Raw genomic sequence first — 25,181 nt, forward strand, 5'->3', positions numbered from 1 at the left:
AACCTTCCTAACAGCCCTTTGATCACTCCTTCCTCTGAAAATTTAAGTGATGCAGCCCATGTGGATCTGTGTTGGGGTGAATATGTCTGAGGATCCAGAGAAGTTGCCCTATTAGGGACCTGAACTGGAGCCAAAGTCTATGTGAGGCTCTTGAGCAGTGGTTGATTAAGTACCGGTGGGCTGAATGGTAATTACAAGCTGTTAACTTAAAACACGGGCAGGTGAGTATTTATAAATAGTGTGTGCTAGGCTTCCTGCTCACTTATTTCTCTGCAAGAATGGACTTCATCCTAAGCTTTTGCTAGTGGAATTAAAAAAAAATACATCCAGGAAATGAAATCCATGTTTGGCTAGCATGTGAAACATAGGGGTAAGGGGACAATAAGTGGAGGACCTAGAAAGTGGGACTGGATTGGTTTTAATATCTCACAGCCTCTAAGAGGTTTTCTTTATTCCAAATACAAGTGAGTCCTGTAAGCACAAGCTGAGGGTTACAGATGGGTGGTACTTGAGATATATCAATGGTATACCAATTGGTAGGTAATAGTTAAGGTGTGTCAACTGGAGTACCAATGGTGTATCTTGACTTTTGTATTGGATAGAGGGAAACTTGTAACTGAGGACCACATTTCTCCCATTCTCTCTTTGCTGCAGACTACTGACAGTACTTTGAAGCCCTTTTGGTTGAGATGGAAGGAAGTAAGAACAAGGATGACCTGGTGCTGAAATGGAATGTCTCCTTCCCTTGTGAAAAAGTTTCTGGGAATCTAGGAGGAAAGGAGGAAGGAAAAAACAGTAAGAAATTGCAAGAAGCATCCCAGAGCTCCACTCCATATTCTTCTCCAACTTCCTATTGGCCTACATCCTCATTTCGGACCCCAGAGAAGATGATTGAGCCTCAGTCCCCATTGACTAGTGTGGCTCCTGAGGGGATGCCACTGTGGATCTGCAGTCAAGCTACACCCCCTCACAGCAATTCCAGAGATAGTCCTGACCAGACAGCAGACGTCTCCTTGCTACAGAGTCCTTTGTCACGACCTTTAAATGACATTTCTAGGATCCCAGAAATATCCTGGAAAAAGCTGCAACTTTGTGATTCGCCGTGTACCCCCAAGGTAAGCATGTTAGAGAGGGGATAGCTAAAGCCTGTCTGTCTCAAATATTTCCGTTTTTGGAGACACAATGTGTTTTTTCATTTTCTGAGGGGAAAAAAAGGTGTAATCATTTTTATATTTCCACTCAGTGTTCTATTTGTGAGTGTTAACAAACTTTAAGCATGCTAACCTTTTCTTGAGACGATCAGTCAGTCAAAAACATTTGTTGTTGAACCATTTCAGTTGTATCTGATTCTCCCTGATGACAGGTACTGGAGTGGTTTGCCATTTCCTTTTCCAGTTCATTTTACAGATGAGGAATTGAGACAAACTGGGTTAAGTGACTTGCCCAGAGTCTCACTGCTAGTAAGTGTCTGAGGTTGGATTTGAACTCATCTTCCTGACTCTAGGCGCTGCATTCATTCACTGCACAACCTAGCTGCCCCTCAATAAACATTTATTAAGAGCTTAACTGTGCTAATCACTGGGGAATATAAAGAAAGGCAAAAGACAGCCCCTACTCTCCAGGAGCTAACAGAGGAGACAAAGCAAACAACTCTGAGCAAACAATTATGTGCAAACTAGCGATATACAGGAGGATAAATTGGAAATAATCAATAAAGGGAAGGCAGACCATGAATGAAGATAGGCAAGACTTGAGATGAAATTTGTATCACATTTTATCTTCATTATGGAACCCTTCTAGTATGTCTTTTTTTTTTGGGGTAAGGCAGTTGGGGTTCAGTGACTTGCCCAAGGTCACACAGCTAGTACGTGACAAGTGTTTGGTCTGAGGCTGGATTTGAACTTGGGTCCTCCTGACTTCAGGGCCGGTGCTCTATCCACTGCGCCACCTAACTGCCCCTAGCATGTCCTTTTTTTTTTTTTAAATAGATTTTTATTGATATCTTTCTTTTCATAGTACCTACATTTCCTTCTGTTCTCCTGCTCCTATAGAGAGCTATTCCTTAAAACAAACAAACAAAAAACCTTTAAAAAAGAGGAGTGGGGACATGGTGGGGGAAATTAAACTAAATTAACCAATATAGTTTTTTAAAAAGTCTAACTTTATTGCAATGGTCCATATTTGTGGACCCAACTTCTGCAGTGGAAAGGGAGGGTTGCTTTCTTATGCCTCTGTTTTTGAGGCAAAGCTTGACCATTATGTTTCTGAAATATTCAGTTTAGACTTTAATTGTTCTTTCCATTTACATTGTTTTCATTTTTATATGTATAATTTTCCTAGTTTTGTTTAGTTCATTTTGCATCAGTTCCTGTAAGTCTTTCCAGACTTCTCTGTACTTGTTATGTTTACCTTTTCTTATAATACAGTAATAGTTTGTTTGTACAATTTATTCAGCCATTTTCCAGCTGATTGGCATCTACCTTACTTCCAGTTCTTTGCTACCATAAAAAGTACTGCTATAAATATTTTGGTATTTTTAAAGGAACTTTTTTTTTGTCCATGACTTTCTTTGGGTACATGCCTAAAAGTGAAATCTCAAGGTCAAGGGATTAGTCACTTTATCTAATAATGAAACTAGCACCCTTGTTTACTGAGATCAGCAAATGATCATCAATTAGAAGGTATAAAGGAGTCTGAGCCCTGCCATGCATTTAATACATACTTTTCCAACCCTTTGGCCATTTGGGCCTTCCAAGACATTTTTCAGATCATATAAATAATAGCAATGCCCTACTGAAAAGTATGTGTTAAATGTATGGGAGGGCTCATACTCCTTTATCCCTTCTAATTGATGATCAATTGCTGATCTCAGTACACCAGGATGGAGTTGGTTTTTTGTTGTTGTTTTTTTTTGTTTTTTTCCTCACCCTTCTAGGGTGCTTGTTTCATTATTTGTTTTTGGCATTTTTTTTTTAATCACATAAGCACTTCCTTCATTCTTAAGAGCCTTCAAGACTTGGTTCTCTGCCATTTGTATTATCTTCTTTGGTTGGCCTTTTGTTCTGCCTTCCCAGCTATGGTGGATAGAGCAGTGGGCCTGGAGTCAGGGAGACCAAAGTTCAAATGGGACCACAGCACTTAACTAACTATGTAACCCTGGGCAAATACTTCTTTTCCTCGGCTGTAAAATGAGGAGAATAGCATCTACCTCGAAGGGTTGTTTGGAGCATCAAATTAGTTAATATTTGTAAAAAAGTGCTTACCACAGTGCCTGGCACCTAGTAGGTGCTTATATAAACCCTTATTCCTAGCTGTGTGACTCTGGGCAAGTCACTGTACCCTGTTTGCTCAATTCTTCATCTGTGAAATGAATTGGAGAAGGAAATAGCAAACCACTCCAGTATCTCTGCCAAGAAAAACCCCAAATGGGTTCATGAAAAGTCAGACATGACTGGAAAAACAACTAAACAACCACCACCCTTGCCTTCCCCTTGTGATATCTGACATCAATAAATTACTTTTTGGAAGTTCACCACTTGAAGGCTAGTTGTATGGATCCCATATTTTTTACATCTGTCATTTGCCAACATAGCTTCCTTCCCCCTATTCACACCATTGAATTATTCCTGATAGCAGTTAAGCAAAATTAGCCTTCTTGACTCTATAGAGTAAGAGCAGAGAGAGAATGTATAAACTATTCCTACTGTACATAAACTGAAAATGCTGTTGGTGTTCAATGATTTGACTGACCCGGAATAAGGGTTTAAAATTACCTGCAAAGAGATGAAACTCAATAGCCTATTAGCTGTTTCCATCACATAATAAAATCTAAGGGAACTAACTTTAATGAATGCTTATATCTCTCACAAATGAAATGGGTATGGGAAAGAGATGTCATGGAAGAAATTCTTAGTACTTCTAGAGTTGAAAAGGATCTTAGATCAACTAGTTCAGGAGTTCTTAACCTTTTTTTTATGGACCTCACTGGCCATCTGGTGAAGCCTTTGGATCCCCTTTTCAGAATAACATTTTTAAATGCACAGAATACATGGGACTACAAAAGAAACGATTATATTGAAATAGTTATCAAAATACTTTAAAAATGCATGGACCCCAGATTAAGAACTCCTAATTTAGTCTAAAACTCTCACTGCACAGAATTGGAGACTGGATGGAAGGTGGCCAACTAGTAAAAGTGGCAGAACCAGAATTCAAACTCTTATTTTGATTCTCTAAAATCCAAAGCTCTTTACAAATCACCATGTTTTGGTCAGGAAAATTTGTTTTTATTGTACTATGTGCTCAATGTTTGTGAACTGATACCAAAATGTATTTTTAGACATTTTGGTTTTTGTATGGTATTTAGTAAATTTTATAGTACTTTCCCATTGTTTCATTTGATCTTTCACAACAATCTTTTGAGGTAAATGTTGTTCATTCTCAACCGACTCTTCTTGACCCCACGGACCACACTGTCCATGGGATTTTCTTCGCAAAGATACTGGAGTAGTTTGCTATTTCCTCCTCCAGTAGCAAACAGAGGTTAACTGGCTTGCCCAAGGTCACACAGCTAGGATGTTTCTAAAGCTGGTTTGGAACTTGTGTCTTCCTGATTCCAAGGCCAATGTTCTGTTCGAGTTGCCTCTTGAGGTTAAATAGTAGTTCTACTTATGGGTCTGGACCACCTTCTTCTTTCCAGTGAGGAAATTTCCTCTTTTGTTGTTGTTGTTCAACTGCATTTTTTTCTTTTTGGAGGCAATTCTGGTTAAGTGACTTATCCAGGGTCACATAGCTAGTGAGTGTCCGAGGCCAGATTTGAACTCGGGAAGAGGATTCTTCCTGATTCCAGGCCCAGTACTCTATTCACTGCACCAACTGGCTGCCTAGACCTCTTAGTATGCCATGGATTAAATTACAGGGTAAAGTGACTAGACCTATGATTTTACTGGTATGAGGGCTTCTCTCTGTCAATGCAGATCTGTACCTTCTCTGTAAATTAGTGTGTTTAAAAAAAATTAATTTTATCTTTTCAGTTAACCAGAATCTATTTTATCATCCCCTCCACCGAAAAAGATAAAACAAAACCCTTGTAACAATAATGCATAGTTGAGTAAAACAAATTCTCAAATTGGCCATGTCAAAAAAAAAAAATTCTGTAGCATGAGCTCATCCCTCTGTCAGTAAGTGGGTAGCATGTTTTATCGATGAATCTTAGTTGGTGATTGTGTTAATCAGAATTCTTGAGGCTTTCAAAGCTTTTTCTGTAGAATGTTGTTGCTATGTAAATGTTCTCTTGGTTTGACATCATTCTATAGCATTTCATGCAAGTCTTTTCATGTTTCCCCTCTTCATCATTTCTTACAGCATATTCATAGATGATAACTTGCTCAGCCAGTCCCCAAATGATGATTTTGTTCTTAGTTTCTTGTTCTTTGCCACCACAAAAGAGCTGCCACAAACATTTTTGAACATATGGTTTGTCTTCTTCTTCCTTTGGGTCTTTTTTATTTGGATATACACCTAGTAGTGGTGTTGCTCTGTTAAAGGCTATGCACAGTTTAATAACTTCTTTCCAAAACGACTGCGATGTTTCAAAGCTCTACTAAGAGTGCATTACTATACCTGTTTTCCAGTAGCACCTCCAGCATTTGTCATGTTCATTCTTTCTTTTTTTGAATCAACTTTACTGATCTGAGAATGAGGTAGAATCTCAGAGCTGCTTGAATTGCATTTCTCTAATTATTAGTAATTCAGTACTAAGTATTGGGAATACAAAAAAAGGCAGGTGGGAGAAAATCAACAACAAAAAGTTCATTCTTTCTAAGAGTTTATATTCCAAAGGGGAAGACAGCATGAAACTATCTAAGTACATAGAACATACACAGGGCATATGAAGGTGCTCTCTGCTAGTAAGCAGAGGAGGGGTTAGAGAACAACCTAAGAATGACCTCCTGCAGAAGGAGGTAATCTTAAAGTAAAAGTTGGGGGCAGGTATGGGGCAGAGCATCTGGGACATGCTAGACAAATAGGTATCAGAGATGGAACTTGAGGTCAGCTCTTACTGACTTTGAGGCTGGCTCTCTCTCCTCTAGGAAACATTTTCCTCACACAGTTCAGTGAGGATTCAGTTATACTTGGAGTTAAATCATGACCACTGGGTACTCTGTGAGAATTTCCTGTATATTAATGTCTATGTTTTTCAGTATCATCATGGAAAGTATAGAAGAAGGGTTTTAACCTTTTGCCAGGCACAGATGCCAAGTCATCGTGAGTTTTTACTATGAGATTTTTTTGTCCCCTTTGGCTTTTTCTGGGCCTGGTTAGCTTGGATACCTTTTATTCTGCTTCCTCCTGCCCCACTTTTCACAACACACAGACCTGTCTAATTTCTGGGAAGCCTTAGATTTGTGAAAAATCTTCTGCTGATTTGTATGATCTGAGAGAATTGTCACTTTTTTTTTTATAGGTGTTATTGTAACATAATGTTGAGGCCTGTATTAGATAATAAAGAGAATATGAGTATCTTAGGGTCAGAATTTCCAGCTCCTGTATGTCCTATGTGGTGGCCTTCATTTACCTGCTGTGGAACAATGACAGAGAGAGGTAGAACTGCTTTGATTAGAGAAGCAGTGAACAAGTGAAAAAGGCGGGGGAGATGAGAAGACAGCAAAGGAAAGTGGGGAGGGGGGGGAGACAGAGCCCAAGTGAGCAAGTGAAAGAGTATGAACTTGTGCTAACCTGGTAATTGGGAAGACATGCATTCAGGTCTTGCCTCTGCCTAACGAGTTAGTCACTTAACGGCTCAGTGCCCTCCCAGTGTCATCATGAGCTCCCTTTATCATTGAAATCATAGGTTTAAAAAAAAAAATTTAGTCCAGTCCCGTCATGCTTTTGAAATTTAATTTTGTTGTTGTTGTTCTTAAATCAGACTCTGCTAACAAGTAATATATGTTCTTCTGGAAAGCCATTTACAAGAAGTTCTAAGCACTCCCGATTTATACCTGCCATTAGCACATACCAGATACCTTCATCAGATCAGGTCAATGTGAACCCTTTCACCCCAGAATCCTACCGGAGGATGGTTTCTCAATCCAGCGGCAAGAGGAAAATAAGAGGAGAGCTGTGAGTGTCATCATACCTTTCTGTTTTTTCCTCTTTTAATTTGCTTTATGTGCATTTATAGTCTCTCCCTCTCACTGTCTCCTCTCCCTCCACTGAACAATTGAAAAATCAAAAAATGGAAGGGAAAAAAAAAAAGAATAACATATGCATAGTCCAGCAAAACAAATTCCTACATTGGTTATGCCTAAAAATGTATGTCTTTCTGTATTAAAGGTCATCACCTCTCTGAGAGGAGAAGCATGTTTTAACTTTAGTCATTTTAAATTTGTGGGTTGTGTCATTGCCTTGAACAAAGTTGGTTTTCTCTAATGTCTTCAATGTCCAAGTTGTTCTGCTCACTTCACTCTTATCCCTTCATAGAGGTCTTCTCAGTTTCCTATGTAACAGTCTATTTCATAACTTGTTATGACATAATATTCAATTAAATTAATTTATAAACATTTGTATAGCCATGTCCCAATAAAGAAGATACTCCCTAAATTGCCATGGCTACATATAAAAAAAACTGCTAAAAACATTTTTGTATTTTTTTATTTTAAGAATAATTAACTATCCTGACTTTTGAGGGAGAGTGAAGAATTTTCGAGAAGTAAAATTGAGATTTGAACTTTAATCAAATTAAAATTTTCTGTATGTGTTCCTGTTAACATATGAAACCTTGATAATTTTGGCTAAAACCCATTGCCTTTGCAGTGGAAGCTCAGAGGTATTTGATATTTAACAAAGATGTGATAATCCTTGTGTCTGTTTTGCATGTATATATTTGTTATGTGTGTACTTGCACATGTGATATGCTTCCCTGACAGCTTGTAAACTCCTTTACGACATCATAGGTGGTTGCATTTTTTTATATTCCCACTACCTGAAACATAGTTGCTTTACAAATGCTTGTTGACTGAATTTTTTTTTTTTAAGGTGAATGGTTGCTGAAATTGGACCCTCTTCTAATCGCAGTCTAGTATTGGGGGTAGGCATATAGTACCTTATGTTCACAATGTGAGCATGTTGGCTTGAGTCTAGTTTGTATTCAGTCTATGGGGGCTGTAGGGTAAAGGTTTGAGATATCCGTAGATAGTTGGGAGGCATGTGGGCGCTAGATAGCTGAACAGCTAAATTGAATTGCCCTGCAAAATAGTTTGGGAAGTAAAAATTTCTTGACCTGCTGTGTGTTTCAGGACAGCTTCACTGTTTTAAAAGTGTTTTTTTTTCCCCCCTAAAATTCAGGGAAAGGAAGCCTACTGACAGAAGGAATCTATTGTATTAAGAGATACTCCTTATGCTACTGTTGAAAGTTGGGTTTTATTTCCTTTGTGGCTAAATCTTTGGTGTTTACCAGTGTAGATTCCCAGGATGATATCACCAGAATAGAACTTTTGCTCAAGTTACGTTATTAGCCAGCTTCTGGTGCCAGTTATTGTAGTGGTAGCTTCTCTTTGAAATTTAGCCCTTGTCTAGATGTATACCACTTAGAAGCCGGAAATGATACTTAATGTAAACTTATGACGGTCAAGGTGGTGAATTTTATGGCCAGTGTTAATATATGGACCTTGAAAAGGAGATTAGCTTCAACTAAACAAACATACCCACCCTAGATTTTGCTCAAATGTGAACATGCTTGCAAATTTCGCTCACAAATGATCAAGTAAAGGTATTGATATTTGGGTGAATCCTGTTTTCTGGTTGTCTTGTTTTCCTTAACATCCCCTTCCTAGGTAGTAAAAATCAACAGTCAGAAGCTTTGGTCTGAAATTGTCTGAAGGAAAATTAGGGTGGGCAGGTTTACTTACATTGGTGCTGAAATTTAGAAGGAATTGACATTCATAGTCCTTCAGCTTTGTGAAAACGCAAGAGAACATAGCATTTAACAAGAACCACTAGTTAAATAGGTAATTACCAATTGGCAGCAAGTCCTAAGGCTGTTAGCTCTAGAAACATTTCTTGGTTTTTTGTTTGTTTGTTTTTCTGATCAAGAAAGCAGACTTTTATTGCTGTTGAACCTGGTATCATCTTATGCTAAATTTGTCTTATAAGAAACTTTGTATATTTAACCCACGTTAAGCCTACTTATTTTAGACTCTGAGTTAAGAAGATACCTCAAAATGTCGTAGCCCAATTCTCCCCCAAATTGAGTCACTTCCAATAAGTGGTCATCCAGTCCTGTTACTATCACTATAGTGAGTTAGGGAGTGTACCTCATTGTTCTAGGGTCGTTGTCTTAGATTGAGTTCCCAGAAGGGAGCAATTACTCCTCACCTCAGGCTTCTAGGGATAACCCTGAGGAGTTGGGGTTGATTTCTAATATCACTTCTTCCAAGTTCCTATCTTGGGAGTGTGTTCCACATTAATAGTCAGTTTGGAGTTAATTAGCTTTTAGTTAGGGCTATTTAATAATGTAATATAATAACAGTTGGTACAAAACATGCCTAAGTGGCAAAGAGGTAACTCACAGCTTGTGGTTAAAGGGAAGTCCCTCTTTGTAGTCCTTATGAATTATACTTTAGATGAGCTCTATTGAGCTCAGAGAACAAGTACCCTAGTAGAGTCCGGAGTAGCGTGCCTGTCCTCCTGTCAGTCAATAAATATTTATTAAGTGCCTACTATGTGCCAGGCACCAAGTGAAGTGCTGGGGATACAAACACATGTAAAAACTAAGACAGTCCCTGCAATCTAATGGTGGAAGACAACACTTAAAAGGCAATGAGAGATGGGGTGGAAGGAAGGGGAGAGGAGAAGGTGCTCGGCACAAAGAGCATGTTAGAGAAATCAAAAGAAATCCAAAAGCAACATAGCTGATGGTAAATGGGGAGAAGACTGTACTGAGATTTCCCCTTAAATAGAAGTGCTGGAGCCCATAATCTCACCCTCCAGTCAGAGGGCCCAATCAAAGGGACTGAAAGTACTGATGAAATGAGAGTACCAGGCAGATCCAGCCTTGCAGAATAATGAGATTTCCCAAATACAAGTTTACTGTGGAAGAAAGATGTGAGGAGAGGTTCAAAGGAATCCAAAAGCAGTGTAGCTAGTAGTAAATGGGACTAGAGTATCTACTGTCACCATGATTGGGAAGACTAAATCTTGGGGACCTTTAAAAGGTCTTGAGCTTTCCCTTTGGTCAAGAGGGATGAGAGGCAAAGATAAACTCTTTCCCCTACCTCTTGGGGATCCTCTCTCAAGGGGCTTGGTTTGAGCTATTCCACCACCACCACTGGGCTGACTGGTTAGCAAAAGTCAGACTCCAATCTGGCTAGCAGTCAGAATGCTACCTCCCCACAGAGCATGACTGAAACCATCTACATGACTCTTCCTTCTTTATACCTTGATTCAATATAGGTGTCTAGGAATTGTTTACACTATTCATTCTGTAACTCCGTCAAAGAGTTTCTCACCTGATAAAGGTATTGAGGAGTAGTTACTTTCGCTATGGAACTGAGGGGTGTGGGACTGCTTTCTTATATGTATTTGTTTTGGGTTTTTGTTTTTGTTTTGTTTTCTAGAGAGGAATCTGACTTCTCTGAAGACAATGGAGTGCAAGGACTGCCTGCCAAGGTGAGTGAGGGTTTCCAGACCCTGGTGTCTTTACTCTGATGTGAGCATGAGTATTTCGTGAGATTTGCCATCTGTCAGTAACACCACACAGTGCCTAGATCTGTTTGGATTTTAATCCAGGGTCTTTTTGCTATTACGTTAACATCTATATCTTTGTAACCTAGGATTTCTTATACAGTTTAATTAGCTCAGGTATTTTTTTTTCCCCAAATCTAATGACTGCTACCCCTGTCTGACATTAGGGAGAGTTAAGCACTGATTGAGGTAAAGAATCAGAAGTTTAAAGCGGGAACACATACTCCAACTAGATAAATGTGGACAGGAGTTTGACTTAAAAAAACTATAGTTAGGGTCTAGGCTGCTAATGGAGTCCATGAATGGTTTCTAAATAGAGTAGGAACTAGAAAAGGCCAATTCACAGAAATTGTATGTATTTCAAGACTCTTGAAAACAAAGAGAAAAGAGAGAGGGGGGAAAAAAGGTGATCTAGAGCTCAATTTAAAGTAGTTGGCTAGATTAGTTATGTAAATTTGACTTCCTAGAAATCTCACCAAATAAGCTGGTAACTTAAATTTTCCGCCCCTCTGTCTTCAACTTGAGGAGGCTTTAAAAATCAAACATCTAAGCATCAGAAGCGACTTTAGAGGCTGTTTAGTCCTACCCATACCTCCAATATGTCATCAGTTAGGCTTTTGAAGACTTATTCAGAGCGATCCTATTACATTCCAAGGATCCCAATTCCACTTTTGAATAACTCAGCATGAGGAAGTTTTGTTGAGTCATTTTTCAGTCATTTCTGACTTTTTGTGTCCCCATTTGAGATTTTCTTGGCAGAGATACTAGAGTGGTTTGCCATTTCCTTCTCCAGATCATTTTACAAATGAGGAAACTGAGGTAAACAGGATTAAGAAACTTGCCCAGGATCACATAGCTAGTAAGTGTCTGAGGCCAGATTTGATGTTGGGAAGATGAGTCTTCCTGATATCAAGTCTAGTTCTCTATCCACTGTGCCATCTAGCTGCCCAGATCTCACTGACTCCCAGGTCCAGTGCTTTGTCCACTCTGCCACTGGTCCTCCAAGTAGAGGAGGTAGGTAGCTGGTAGAGACAAGGCCGTAAATTCTATGTAGAACTTAAATTTCAAGTGAAATAATTGACTCCTACCATAGGTTTCTCATTTCCTATGTCTTTAAAAGCAAATACTTTCATAAAGTTTTAAGAAAATCATTCTTACCATCATATTTAGAACATTTGAAGGGTTGTACTCAGAGATAGGAAGAAGAACACTTGGGGAGGGCATGAGTAGTCTAGGCCCTAGAGCAAGTGACTTTGGAATAAGCTTGTATCTAGAAATGTATAGAAAGGAATATAACTAATAGATTTTGCAAAAGATGAGCCTGCAAGACTTGTTAATGACTGAAATTTTGAGAATTAAGGAGATACAAGTCAAAGTTAACTTTATTCTTGGAGATCTTACTTCTCAATTTCCTCTGCTGTACAAGTGGTATTACTGCCATCCCATTTCCCCAATACTATGTTATTAAAGCTCAATTTGGCTTCGGAAATTGTAAAAAACCAAATACAATTTTAGGAACCATTTGTGTATGGGCAGTTTAAACATTAGGGGTAGAGGAGTTCTTTAAAGGGATAATAGGGGGAGGAACAGGACACCTAGGATTAAGCTTGCAAGAACAAACATCTGTAGTGTTTGGGGTGAGAAGAAAAGAAAGTTGGGTGTAGGTAGAATATAGGGTTATTTAAAATGAAGGTAAAGAGCAAGTCACTGGTATCATTGGTGTCAAAGGTTAAGGAGGACGATCTCTTGGATTTGGTTAGAAGATTGCTGATGACCTTAGAACTCTTTAGGAAGGCAAGATGACTAAAATCCCTTTCTATGTCCTTCCTAGCACATTTCATTCCATCCTCCCTTCCCTCAATATTCTCAGAGATGTGTCATAAGAGAAAGCAACATGGTGTCCCGCTATGAAAAAGAATTCCTGGAGTTAGAAAAAATTGGGGTAGGAGCATTTGGCTCTGTCTACAAGTGCATCAAGAGGCTGGATGGATATATTTATGCTATTAAACGCTCAACGAGACGTTTGGGAGGATCCTCAAATGAGTAAGTTTAAATTTTATTGTTTTGACCTACAGGAATTCATCCAGAACTTTCAAGGTTTCCATCGCAATCTCTTAAGGTAGTAGTATTTCAATATGTCCTTAGGTACTAAATTGGAGCATAGCTTGAAGCTCCATACAAAATTTTCTTGCTTTTCCCCCAGTGTTCTTGTTATACCCATAACATTGGGGCAGCTAAGTGGTGCAGTGATAGAGCTCCAGACCTGGAGTCAGGGAAATCTGAGTTCAAAGCCAACTTCAGACACTCACTAGCTTTGTAACTTAACCACTGTCTGGCTCAGTTTCCTCACTGGTAAAATGGGGATAATAATATCATTTACCCCAGGGTTGTTAGTGAGAATCAAATGAGATATTTGTAAAGTGTTCAGCACAGTGCCTGGCACATGGTAAACACTATATAAATGTTAGTTATTGTTATTAGAAATTATTATTATGACATTCTTAAGACTTCAGGTTCAGAGGCAGGAGATGAAATCTTACAGAATAACTTGATGATGCTTTACAGTCAGAAGCATAATCTGTACACAGCTCTTGATGGTGGTTGTTGCTGAACTTTGTATAAATTAGCCCTCTGTATGTGTATCTTGCCTTGAAAGGACCCTTCTAGGAATATCCAGAGTCAGAAATTCTGCCAGTAAAACATTCCTATTGGCTTAAGGCAGTTTTATTTTAGCTTTAGTTTTTTTCTTTTAGCATCCAATATCCTGTTTAATGAATAAGAAAAATTAACAACTTTGCCTTCTATTTCTTGTCCTGAAACTGAACGATCAATGTGTAAGTTCTGCTTTGACTACAACATTGGGAAATGAAACTGCATTTAGCATCAGGTTGCTAGAGTCAGATAACATTCTTGTGTGAAGAGGTACAAAACATTAATTAGCCTTGAGTTTAAAAATACTGAAGTTGCCCATTCTTCTCATGGAAATTGGTCATATGAATTAGGTTAGCTATGACTTTTATAGCCCTGATAGGATGGAATAAGAAAATTGGTAATACAGAATTTAAAGATGTGGGTCCAAAATATAGTCTTGGTAGTCAAGCTGAAATTGACCAAGTATTGTACTCTCCTGTTCCATGTATTTCCCATTCCCCTCCCCCATTTTATATTGCTTATTCTTCCTTAAGGCTGACCCTATGTGTTATATACTCTTGGCTGGTTTATAGTTTTGTTGGTAGGGCAAAAGGCTAAAATCCAATTATCCACTGAACTCTAAAGAATTGTTCCAGGATGGGGGAAAGTATCTTTTTTAACCTGTTGAAGTATGATGAATTATTGTGACAGTTCAAATCTTCTCCTCTGCCCCCCACTCCACTTTGTAATGGGACTAGAAATAGAAGCATGCTTGTCTTTTTGGCAATAACCACTGAGAAACTTCTTCCTGAAGCCATAATTATTGGTATTTTCTATATGTGTAGAATGTGTATTTTCTATGTGTGAAGGTTTCCAAAACATCTTTGTACATGTTTTCTTTTTATTATCGTTCTGTCTCTAAGAACCTCAGCTTTGCGAGAAGTTTATGCACATGCAGTGCTTGGACAGCATCCCCATGTTGTCCGTTACTATTCTGCATGGGCAGAGGATGACCATATGATCATTCAGAATGAGTATTGCAATGGTGAGTACTGGGACTCTGATCTCTGGGGAGTGAAATGAAATCCAAGGTCTTCAGGAACTGTCCTCCATTGTGTAACCTCGTGTTATGGTAGCTGCCAGTGACTTACAGAAACAATTGTCTACTCTAAGCTTACAGGGACAGCATACCTACAGGATGGTCTCAATGGTACTCTTGCCCAGGGGTAGGGAAATGAAATAGGTGAACTTGCAAATCCATCTTCTGTTCCTTGACTTCAACTATGACCAAATCTGACATATGGCTATATCCATGCTATTTATTCCTCCTGTTTTTATGTAAAACATCTGATCCAAGTTCCATAGTTGCTTCTCTGTAAACTATAAATTTGTTATTGTTAAACAACTTTTTAGATGTTTATAAAATTCACATAAAATTATGTCAGGGTAGATATGGGATAGATCAAATGTGTAGGGTATGGCAAATAATTCAACAAAATTCTATTAAACATCTACCATGTTCTGGAAATACAAAGATGAAAAATGAGTGTTGGCTCATTACATTCAGGTTGTGCATTGTAAAGCCATGTTCAGTGTATTGGCTCTACTGATATGGAACCTTTGAGTTATGTAAGCAAGGATTCTTAACTTGGAGACCATAAACTTTTTTTTTTTAATACTCTGATGACTGTATTTCAACATACTTGATTTTCTTCATAATCCTATGTATTTTTTATTTAAAAATGTTATTTGACTTCAGGTGTTCCTGACTCCAGGTCCCATGCTCTATCTACTGAGCCACCAAGCTGACTGTAATTTGGACAGCTCAGGGTACCCCAAGCAGCCAATAGGTGGGCAGCCCTTTGGTGTCTCATATTAGGAGAGTATTTCCAACATTAAAACAGCTAGCCACTTGAATACTTGAGAGCTTGGGCTTCTTTTCAAAAGTTTACTAGGTAAATGAAAACTAAAAATTGGAGCCTTTTTTTTTTTTTTTGGTGGTCCAGACCTGTTCATTAGCATAGCATGTGCTTAAAAATTTCTTCTAAGAAGGAATCCATTGGCTTCACCAAAGGGATCTATGACATAAAAAAGATTAAGAACCCCCCTGCTCTAAGGCAACTTTAAAGGCCTCTAATTGTGGGATCAACTCAGAAGATCTGTTTACATCTGTATCTGCCATATAGGTCTACAGAAGGTTAAACTTAGAGGACTAGAGGATCCCTGTGGGATATGGATTGGTTTGAAATTCCCAGGATCCTTAGGATGACATTGTATTAAATGGACCTACCTCTGCTTAAAATAGATTTCTCTCAAAAGGTCATGGATCCCAGTGGTGATGGCCATCAAATCCTTGCCCCCTACCTCCATCCCTCTGTCCTGGCTCACCTCCTACACACCCCTCCCTTCCAAAAAAAAAAAAAAAAAGAGAAAAAGCTGGGTACTTCCATAGAATACTTGCAATTCTAGTAACAATACCAGCTCAGCTATAAAGCTAGATCCCAATTAGTATGAATATGTGATTTCTCCTAAAGTGGATGCATTATTCAAATTCATACTTTGTTTATAAATTGGGCTGGAACCAATAAGCATATTTTACATAATTATAACTTCAAAGACTTCCAGTTCAAATACTTTGAACTACGTTAGGAGATTCATTATTCACACTAATTGTGACATAGCTTTAGCGGCTTGGGTTTTGAGTACAGTAAATTCTCTTTAGGTCTCACTTGTCAAGAATAGTGAGTCATCTCACAATTCACATTGTTTTTTTCTGTTGAAGTGTAATTCTTTATCTACTTGTGAATAAACTAATCTATGCTTTGTTTACTAAGCCTATAGTATGATTTAAGGAAATATTACGACCTAGGTACCTTCTAACTAATCTAGGATTCTAGGAATTAGAATTGGAAAGATCTTGGGTGATCTAGCATTCTCATCTCCACCTCCTTTTACTAGTTCCTTAGATGGGAAAAACTGAGTACCAGACAAATGAAATGACTTGCCTAAGGTTTCACAGGATCCAGAATTTGAAACCAGATTCTCTGTGTTCTTATCCAGTGCTCTCCCCAGAGTACCATGTTCTGTATGTTTATTCTAACACTGGTTAGAGAAGCATTCATGGCATAATGAGGTAGATGGCCGGTTTTGGAGTTGGGAAAACCAGGGTTCAAATTCTCCCTGTTACACATACTCACTGGCTGAAGTGCCCCAGGGAACTTTAAATTACAGATACTGCTCTGTATAGGGGATCAAAGGGAGTTTCCACCCAAGTTTTTGGAATGAATGTCTTATGCTAATGAACAGGTCTGGACCATTAAAAAGGCTCCAATTTTTAGTTTTCATTTACCTGGTAAACTTTTGAAAAGAAGCCCAAGTTCTCAAGTATTCAAGTGGCTAGCTGTTTTGGTGTTGGAAATGCTCTCCTAATATGGGAGACCAAAGGGCTGCCCACCTACTGGCTGCTTGGGATACCCTGAGCTGTCCAAATTACAGTCAGCTTGGTGATCCAGTGAGCATGGGGCCTGGAGTAGGGAACACCTGAAGTCAAATCCTACTTCAGACATTTGCTAGCCATGTGTCCTTGGGCAAGTGCCTTAGCCTCTTTATGTGTCAGTTTTCTCATCTGTAAAATGGGGATCATAATAGCACCTACCTCCCAAAGTTGATTGTGAGGATAAAATAAGATAATACATGTAAAGAACTAGAAAACTTTAAAGTGCTATCATCCTCCTCTTCCTCCTCTTCCTCACTTGGGAGGGTGTGGGGGGGTGGAGAATAGAGAAAGAAAGAAGGGGAAAGAATCTTCTGACTTTTGAGAAGTTAAGAAATATAATTTCCCTCACCTCACTGCCTGCAACTTCAAGTATTAAATGACTTCTTCCACGTTCACTTTGGGGTGTTTCCTCTCCTCTCTGGGAATTTATGCTTTCCAGTTTATCTCCCAGAATCGCAATGAGATTTCAAAGAACATGAAATCCACATAGACTATTTCCTCCTCCTATACTATCTATGCCCTCACCTTCCATGTAGGATGTGATCACTTGGGTGACAAAACTTACTGAGGGGCTCCAGTTCTGTATATTTATTTATTCTTTTTCCAGCCATCCATCCCTCACTTTTTCCTTGCATTTATTCTTTCCTTTCTATTTTTTTAAAATTTTTTAGGCAATTGGGGTTAAGTGACTTGCCCAGGGTCATACAATATTCCTTCCTTTCTGATGAATAGGTCATCCATACTGAATTATTTCTTCCCAAGAAGGTCCTAGCAGCTTTTTTTTTTTTTTTTTTTGAAATAAACTGCGATAGCTCTCTGGTCCTCAGAAGCAGCATGATGTATTTTCCCTTCCAAGTCATAGAAAATAGGCTTTTTAACAGAACTGTGACTGGTCATCTGCCTCAGTCCTACCTCCTAGAGTGGTCCCTAGGATTTCACCATAATTTCACAAGTGTATAGCACTTAGAATATTCTAAAGTACTCTGCTTGTACTTCCTTGGGAAGGTAGGCATTATAAACAGTAATAATTCCACTGCAGAATTGTTCATGGATCTTAGATAAAAGAGGGCAATAGCCCCAGTCATTTGTAAAGAACATGCAGTGGTGTAGCTTAGTGGGAACAGTGCAGAGTTATTCCAGAACCATGCAGGGTTTTACAAAGCCATTCCGTTGGCTTCTTTTTTTTTTTTTCCAAAGTCTTTGCTTTCGTCTCATGCCTCTCTCAGAAGATTTCCCTTTTACACAAAGGCACATGGGTTTGATCTTTAACAGATTGCCTTTTGTGCTTTACAACTCTCTCCATTTGACTTGAATGTGTTTTTCTCTGCTAGGTGGGAGCCTGCAGGCCGCTGTGTCTGAAAATGAGAAACTTGGCCATTTCTTCCAAGAGCCAGAACTCAAGAATATGCTCCTGCAGATCTCCATGGGGCTGAAGTATATCCATCACTCGGGTCTGGTACACCTGGACATCAAGCCCAGTCAGTGCATCTCTGCTTTCTTCCCCTTGCTACTACTGTAATGTCCTTCTAACATCATCTGTTATCACAATATGTGCATGTATTAAAACATATTTCTGTTCACTGGCATAGCATCAGACACAATTCTTCCTTCTCCTTTAGTGGGAGGGTAAAAAGGGAAAAAAAGTTAAAGTGGGGGACAAAGCCAAAACTACATACTTTTTTCACTTGAGACGAGAAAAGAAGGTCCTGCTACAATTGTTAGTGAAAGTCTGCACAATGAGTAGGTTTGTATGCCTGTTTTTATGTTTACTACTATTCCTATACCTTTCTGAATCAAGAAGTAGCTAGGATGAAATGCAATAGTGTGCTTTTAAGAGCAGGAATTTAACTGAGCAGTCAAGTGTTAATAACTGGAGTATTAGGAGTTGGCTCTACTATATGTTTTCTTTTTAGGACTGCAGGTGGGGAAAGAATGGCATTATGATTTGCAAGTGGCTTAATTTCTTTGAGGCTTATTTTATTTGTATGTAAAATAGCCATTTGTATGGGAATGAGAATAATGGCACCTATTGAGCCCAAGCTTGAAGGGTTGTTGGGGTCAAATGAGATGATAAATACAAAATATTTTATGAACTTAAAGGATTATGATAAACCAGCAGGTTTTTTTTTTTTAAGAAGAATGGTAGTATGTGTTTTATATTAATCAAGATAATTGCCATTTTGTGGGGGAGGTATTAATCAGCATACATTAACTGAACAAATGAATAAAGCATTTATTAAGTGTTTACTATATACAAAGCTAGCTGTGTGACCATAGTTAATACCTTAACCTCTCAGTGCCCCCCACAGAATAGGGGACAGGTAGGCTGGTACAGTGGATAAAGCACAAGGCTTAGAGTCGGGAAGATCTGAGTTCAGTTCTGACCTGTGTGACCCTGGGCAAGTCATTTAACACCTATTTGCCTCTTTTCCTTATCTATAAAACGAGGCATACTGGAGAAGGAAATGGTGAATCACTTCAGTGTCTGCCAAGAAAATGCCACGGACCAAGGCAATTAAGTCATGTAGAGTCCTATATGACTGCACAACAACAAATATGCAAAGCACTATGTTGAATGCAGGTGGAGACACACATAAAAAAGCTCTCAAGTAGCCATAATTACCATCCTTATGAATGTTCATTTATTCTTGTTAGGTAGTTTTAGCAATTGGAAAAGATGGGCTGATGAAGGCAGAGGGAGTCCTCCTCCATAAGGAGCAGATGCCAGATTTTGTTCATAGCCCATAACCATATTGAATCTAATTGAATTGCATCTTGTTAAAGACAGGAGGAAATTTCAACGAAGAGACAACAGCCATAGTTGTAAGAACAAAAAAGAAGGGAATTTGAGGAGGGAAAAGAGTCCTGAAAGATCTAGTTATAGGCTAGAAGAACTTCAGGAGCCTTTATTCAAAATAAAATATTTTCCAAATTTTTTTCTCCTCTGGGAAGAAGAGACATTAACTCTTTAAATCCAACTCTGTACAGGTAACATCTTCATCTGTAAAAAACAAGAAGATGATGTCCTGTATGTCTCAGAAGAAGGGGAGAATGAAGATGACTGGTTCCTATCTGCTAATATGATATATAAAATTGGTGAGGCTGCCTTCTCTCCATAACATTTGATTATGGTCTAATGAAATCTGAACTGATAATTCCTTTCCTGTTGTAGCCCTTCTAGGAGAGGTCTCCTCTAAAGTGATTCTTTCTTTCTCTTAGGTGATCTGGGCCTTGTAACTTCAATCCAGAACCCCCAAGTAGAGGAGGGAGATAGTCGCTTCTTGGCCAATGAGATTTTACAAGAGGTACAGCTGTAAATCAGGGAGGTAGTTGGGGATGTATGTACTGACAGATGCTGAACCTGCTTGACATTCAGATATGTAGGAAATGTAAAACTATCCCTATGATAATATAGAATCTCTTTTCCAGTCCAGATGTAGGAGAGAGACCACAAATAAATATTCTCCTAGATTGGTGGCTCTCAAAGTGTGGTCTGGGGACCCCTGGGGGTACCTGAGACTTTTTCAAGTAGTCTGAGAGGTCAAAACTATTTTCGTAATAAGACATTTTAATTTCTAGCATGGTAAATATCGGTAGATGTAACCCATATGAACAAAAGCTTTAAGGGGTCTCAATTTTTAAGAATATAGAAAGGTTTCCCAAGACCAGACAGTTTGAGAACCACTACCTTAGAGGAATCTCTTATTTATTGTGGATCAGTACACGTTAAGTATTTATTATTAAGTACCTGTTATTGCTAGGTGATATAAAGACAAAAGATTTTTTTTTTAAAAAATAGTCCTATCCCTGAAGAGCTTTACATGCTTGTAAAGGAGGTTTCATGTTGCTCTGAGATAAAATATCAATAGGTCAGATAAATTCAAATCTTATTTTCTTGTCAAGCTCCTGTTTATAAAAACCTTCATTTCATCCCTCTCCCTACCCCTCAATACTTCTGGTAGTATTGATTGTTCCTTGTAACTGCAATGGCCTTGGGAATCTGTCTTTGAAGATATCTGTCATAAAATATAGAATAACATGGCATTCCTCCATGGCTTTGATAATGGGGGAAAGGAAAGAATCCCCTTTCCTGTGTATCTGTGTGTATTATCTTTTTTTTTTTTTTCAAATGTTCTTCTCCCTGAGCATATCATGATTCTGTCAGGTTCCTCAAAATTCACAAATGCCCCTGAGCAGAGTATAAAAATTTTTTTTAATCTTTTTTTCCTTCCCTCCAGGAACAAAGAAACTAACTTAAACATATTTATACTCATGTGTATTTGAGAGAATAACTAAGGTTTCTCCTATTTGCCCAGTCTCATTACCATAGTAAACTCCTTACTTTTTTTTTTTTTTTTTTTTGGAAGGACTATCGCTACCTGCCCAAAGCAGACGTGTTTGCCCTTGGATTGACAATTGCTGTGGCTGCAGGGGCAAAGTCGTTACCAGGCAATGATGAGCCTTGGCATCATATCCGTCGAGGCAACCTTCCAGCTCTCCCACAGAAGCTCTCTGAAGACTTTTACACCTTACTTAAGGTGGTATCTCTTATAACATTAGGTTGGCATTTGGGAGGTGGGGAGAAGTTGGGTGAGAAGAATAGAGCATATTGGTGGAGTTAGAGTGGAAGGAAGGGGAAAGAATTAAGAGGATGATCTAAAGAGCAGAGCAAAAGGGGGAAGACATCAAGGCAGCATTAGGGTCATGAGGCTATACAGATTTGAACTTGGAGTGTAAGAGGGAATGGTTAAAAGCTGCTGTCTTACTGTCTGGACCTTTTATAATTTTTTATAACACTATAAAAAGGTCACCTGTTTTTTGTGCTTTTGGGGGAAAAAAAGGCACTTTCAGTTCAAGTATTTATGCGCTACTTACACTTAGTATTATGCTAAGGTTGGTGGTAGGGAGAGGAGGGAGAAGGAAAAAATCACCACAGCCCCTGTCTTCAAGGAGCTTTTCTCTCCCCTCCTCCTTTAAAAATAAATTTTGTTTTTACTTCTTCTGCTTCCTTCTATTCCCTCTTCCTCTCTGTTTCAGTAGAGTCATCCTAGGTAGGGAGATCTCTCCAGCATTTCCAGATAGGGAGAAAACTGTGACCAAAGGCAAAGATGCATAGGAACGATTTGAGCCAATTTGGCCACCACTAATTGAAGTAGCTGGTCCCCTTGATCAGTGTCCCTCAACAACCATTTATTATGTGCCAGGTACTGAGGATTCAAATTTGAAAATGAGACAGCTCCTGCATTTTAGGAGCTTAAATCCTAGTAGGAGAATACAGTACATGTAGGGAAGTGGCAGGAAAAGATAAAACTAGGAGCACTGGGGCTATGTGGTTAGAGACCTCAAATGCCAAGATACATCTAACCTTTAACCTGGTGGTAATCAAGTACATTGAATGATGGGGTGGAAGCTGTGGATTTCTCATATTGCCTTTTTGTGAATAATAAAATGGGGATAATAATAGTACCTACCTCACAGGATTGTTATAAGGATCAAATAGAATGCATACGTGTGTGTGTGTGTGTACGTACGTATGTATATGTATGCACACAGTAAGTTGAAAATCTTAGATTACTTTATAAATGTTGGCTATTTTAATTAGCTATTTTCTCTTTTTAACAGGATTTATTCATATTTTTTTGTTTGATTTAAAAGAAGAGCATAGGAACATAGACTTTTAGAACTGAAAGGGACCTTATGTGGAAGCTTTGTACAGAATGGATTAAGAAGGGAGAAGCCAGAGACAAATGTAGCAGTGAAGCTATAGTTATAATTCAGACATGAAGTAGTTAAGAAATGGGACAAGTGGTTGCTATAAAGATGAAAAGAAAGTTGATGGATGTTAGAGATGTTTCCAAGACAAATGACAAGATTTAACTGGATGTGAAGGGTAAAGGAAAGCATTAAATGTTCCCTAGTCCTTAGAGTAGAGAGACAGTAGTGTCTTCATCAAAAATAGAGATGTCTAAAAAAGAAGTATTTTTATGCAGGATGAAAAAAGGATTCAATTTATGCCTGTTAAGATTGTGGTGATTGGGGGCAGCTAGGTGGTACAGTGGATAGAGCTCCAGCCTTAGAGTCAGGATGACCTGAGTTCAAATATGGCCTCAGACACATGACACTTACTAGCTGTGTGACCCTGGGCAAGTCACTTAACCCCAATTGCCTCACCAAAAAAGACAAAAAAAAAAAGATTGTGGTGATTGGACATCTAATTGAAAATGTCTAATGAGTGGTACACATGAGACTTAAGCTCAGGTGGAAAAGTTAAAACAGGTATATGGACTTTGGAGTCATCTACACAGAGGCAAGACTGACTGGAAGCTATGAGGTGAGGCAAGCTTAGACAGATACAGACGCAGATGACTGATCCTTTAGAAATGATCCCAGTTAGGAGCAAGAGGAAGAATTTCTAGAAAGGGGATAACAAGGAAGACCAGTCAGATAATAAGAGGAACTCAGTGTCGAGAGAAGGGAGTATCATAAAGAAGACCAAGTGGTCAATAGTATCAAGAGGCACAAAGGCAGAGGTGTACTGGAGCCAGCTTGAACAGATTCAAGAGAGTCAACTGTTAAATTTTCAATGTGATCATTTATACCTTGGAAACTGGCAAATTCTACAAATTGGGGCTTGATTTATTTTTCTGTTGATTATCTAGACTTAAAGAGATGGAGAAAATATTAATGCAGATTAAAGTAAATGTGTTTTATGTACTTTTTTCCCCTAAGAGAGCTGGTTGTTAAATATTTACTAGCACACTATTGCATAAGGTGGGTCAAGAACTTTTAAAATCTTCAAAAAGGACCACAGTTAAGGTACTAATTCTTTACTTCCTTTCACAGTTTATGATCCATCCTAAACCAGAGGAGAGACCTACAGCAGCAGCTTTGGCTAGGAACACAGTCCTCAGACCCTCTTTGGGTATAACTGCAAAGCTTCAGAAAGAGCTGGACAGAGAAAAGTCCAAGACAGCTGAGTTGGAGAGGTGGGTCCTGAATATTGGAGGTAATAAATAATCTAGTCTAGGGGCACTCATGTTATAGTATGGAGTCATGTTGCCATTAACCAAAAGAGCTCAATGATTTCGCTTTGTCCTATGGAATCGCACACTACAACAATCTAAGAAGAAACCAGTCTTGAAGAACTTCCAGTCTTGCCTGAAACACAGTCTTGGCTTTTGAGTACACTTATGCTTTAGTCATAATATGGGGGAAATGGATGGCTGCCTGCTACCACATTGGTGCTTTTTGATTTTTGGTTTTGGTTTTGTTTTCCCTTTTTGGTCAGTTATATCTGACTGGCAAAACTATCATAAATGAGTTCTTGTTTGCCACATGGGTAGTCCTGATCATAACAGACTGTCTATGAAAACAATAAAGTTGAGGGGTGGCGTTAATAGTTTCCTCTCATTCTGTTTTGGTGCCAGTTTCTGATTGGTAAAATTGTCCCTGCTACAACTGATAATAATTGGCTGGATCAAATGAAATAAACTTTTTTTTTTCCCTTAGGGAACTGAAAGAAGTTCATCTTGCCCAGAGCCACCAAGAAGAAACCAGTGAACGCTCTCTTGGATCACTTGGGTTCTTTGCCAAAACTGGGTCAAGTAGCTCCAGTAGATTGGTGGGAGGGAAAACCAAAAGGTCACATAGTTTCACCTTTGGGAAATCTGAGTAAGCATAGTCCTGTTCCCTTCCACACAACCTCTGGAAGAGCACCATTTCATGCTAACCAGCCCCATTTTGAAGGTATGGCTCTAGAAACATTTGGTGGCTCCTCCAACCTGGACCTTGACACCAGTTACTGCTGCTATAAAATGGAAAAGTGGCCAATAGGAATGACTGCAATTTCCCGCTGAAAGTTCTTTCTGGACTTTGTATCCTAGGTATAGCTCTCCCCCTAAAGGTATACTGGCTTTTCAATTGGATACAGATTTGAAAAAATAATACTAGTTGGTAGGCATTTCTCTCTGCCTACCCTCACACCTCTAGATGCCACCACTCAGTGCATTTGAGCACAGATACAAAAGAGTTTTTGGATTCTAAGAGATTGATGAAATAGTAAGATATTGAAATGACTTTCCAGGCTAAGAGGTGATTGTTGTAGCACTTCCAAAAGGATCCTCAGAAGATATTATTTTGCATAAAGAGAGATGGGATCTTTGCCTCAACTTTGGAAATAAGGCTGATAGACTTGAGTAATGCCTGCTCCCAACAGAATTCCTAACAGGTTTGGAACTAGTGGTTCTTCTAATATATTTTCTGGAGGGAGAGAACATTCTCTGTTCTTCCTATAGTTACATGAATAGTCTAG

At 38.7% G+C, this 25,181-nt stretch overlaps 1 protein-coding gene across 1 annotated transcript; it reads left to right on the forward strand.

The window, feature by feature from the left end:
* The first annotated feature begins 689 nt into the window (after positions 1–689).
* Positions 690–24,545, forward strand: WEE2 (WEE1 homolog 2). The gene is made up of 11 exons (XM_027842301.1): positions 690–1,115; positions 6,929–7,122; positions 10,617–10,668; positions 12,614–12,786; positions 14,298–14,419; positions 18,202–18,348; positions 19,859–19,966; positions 20,090–20,175; positions 21,238–21,408; positions 23,714–23,856; positions 24,380–24,545. Exons 1-11 carry the CDS (start codon positions 690–692, stop codon positions 24,543–24,545), a joined length of 1,788 nt encoding a protein of 595 aa, XP_027698102.1.
* Positions 24,546–25,181: the final 636 nt, after the last annotated feature.

Source organism: Vombatus ursinus, unplaced genomic scaffold (genome assembly GCF_900497805.2).
Source record: "Vombatus ursinus unplaced genomic scaffold, bare-nosed wombat genome assembly UNPS02014870.1, whole genome shotgun sequence".
Lineage (NCBI taxonomy): Eukaryota > Metazoa > Chordata > Mammalia > Diprotodontia > Vombatidae > Vombatus > Vombatus ursinus.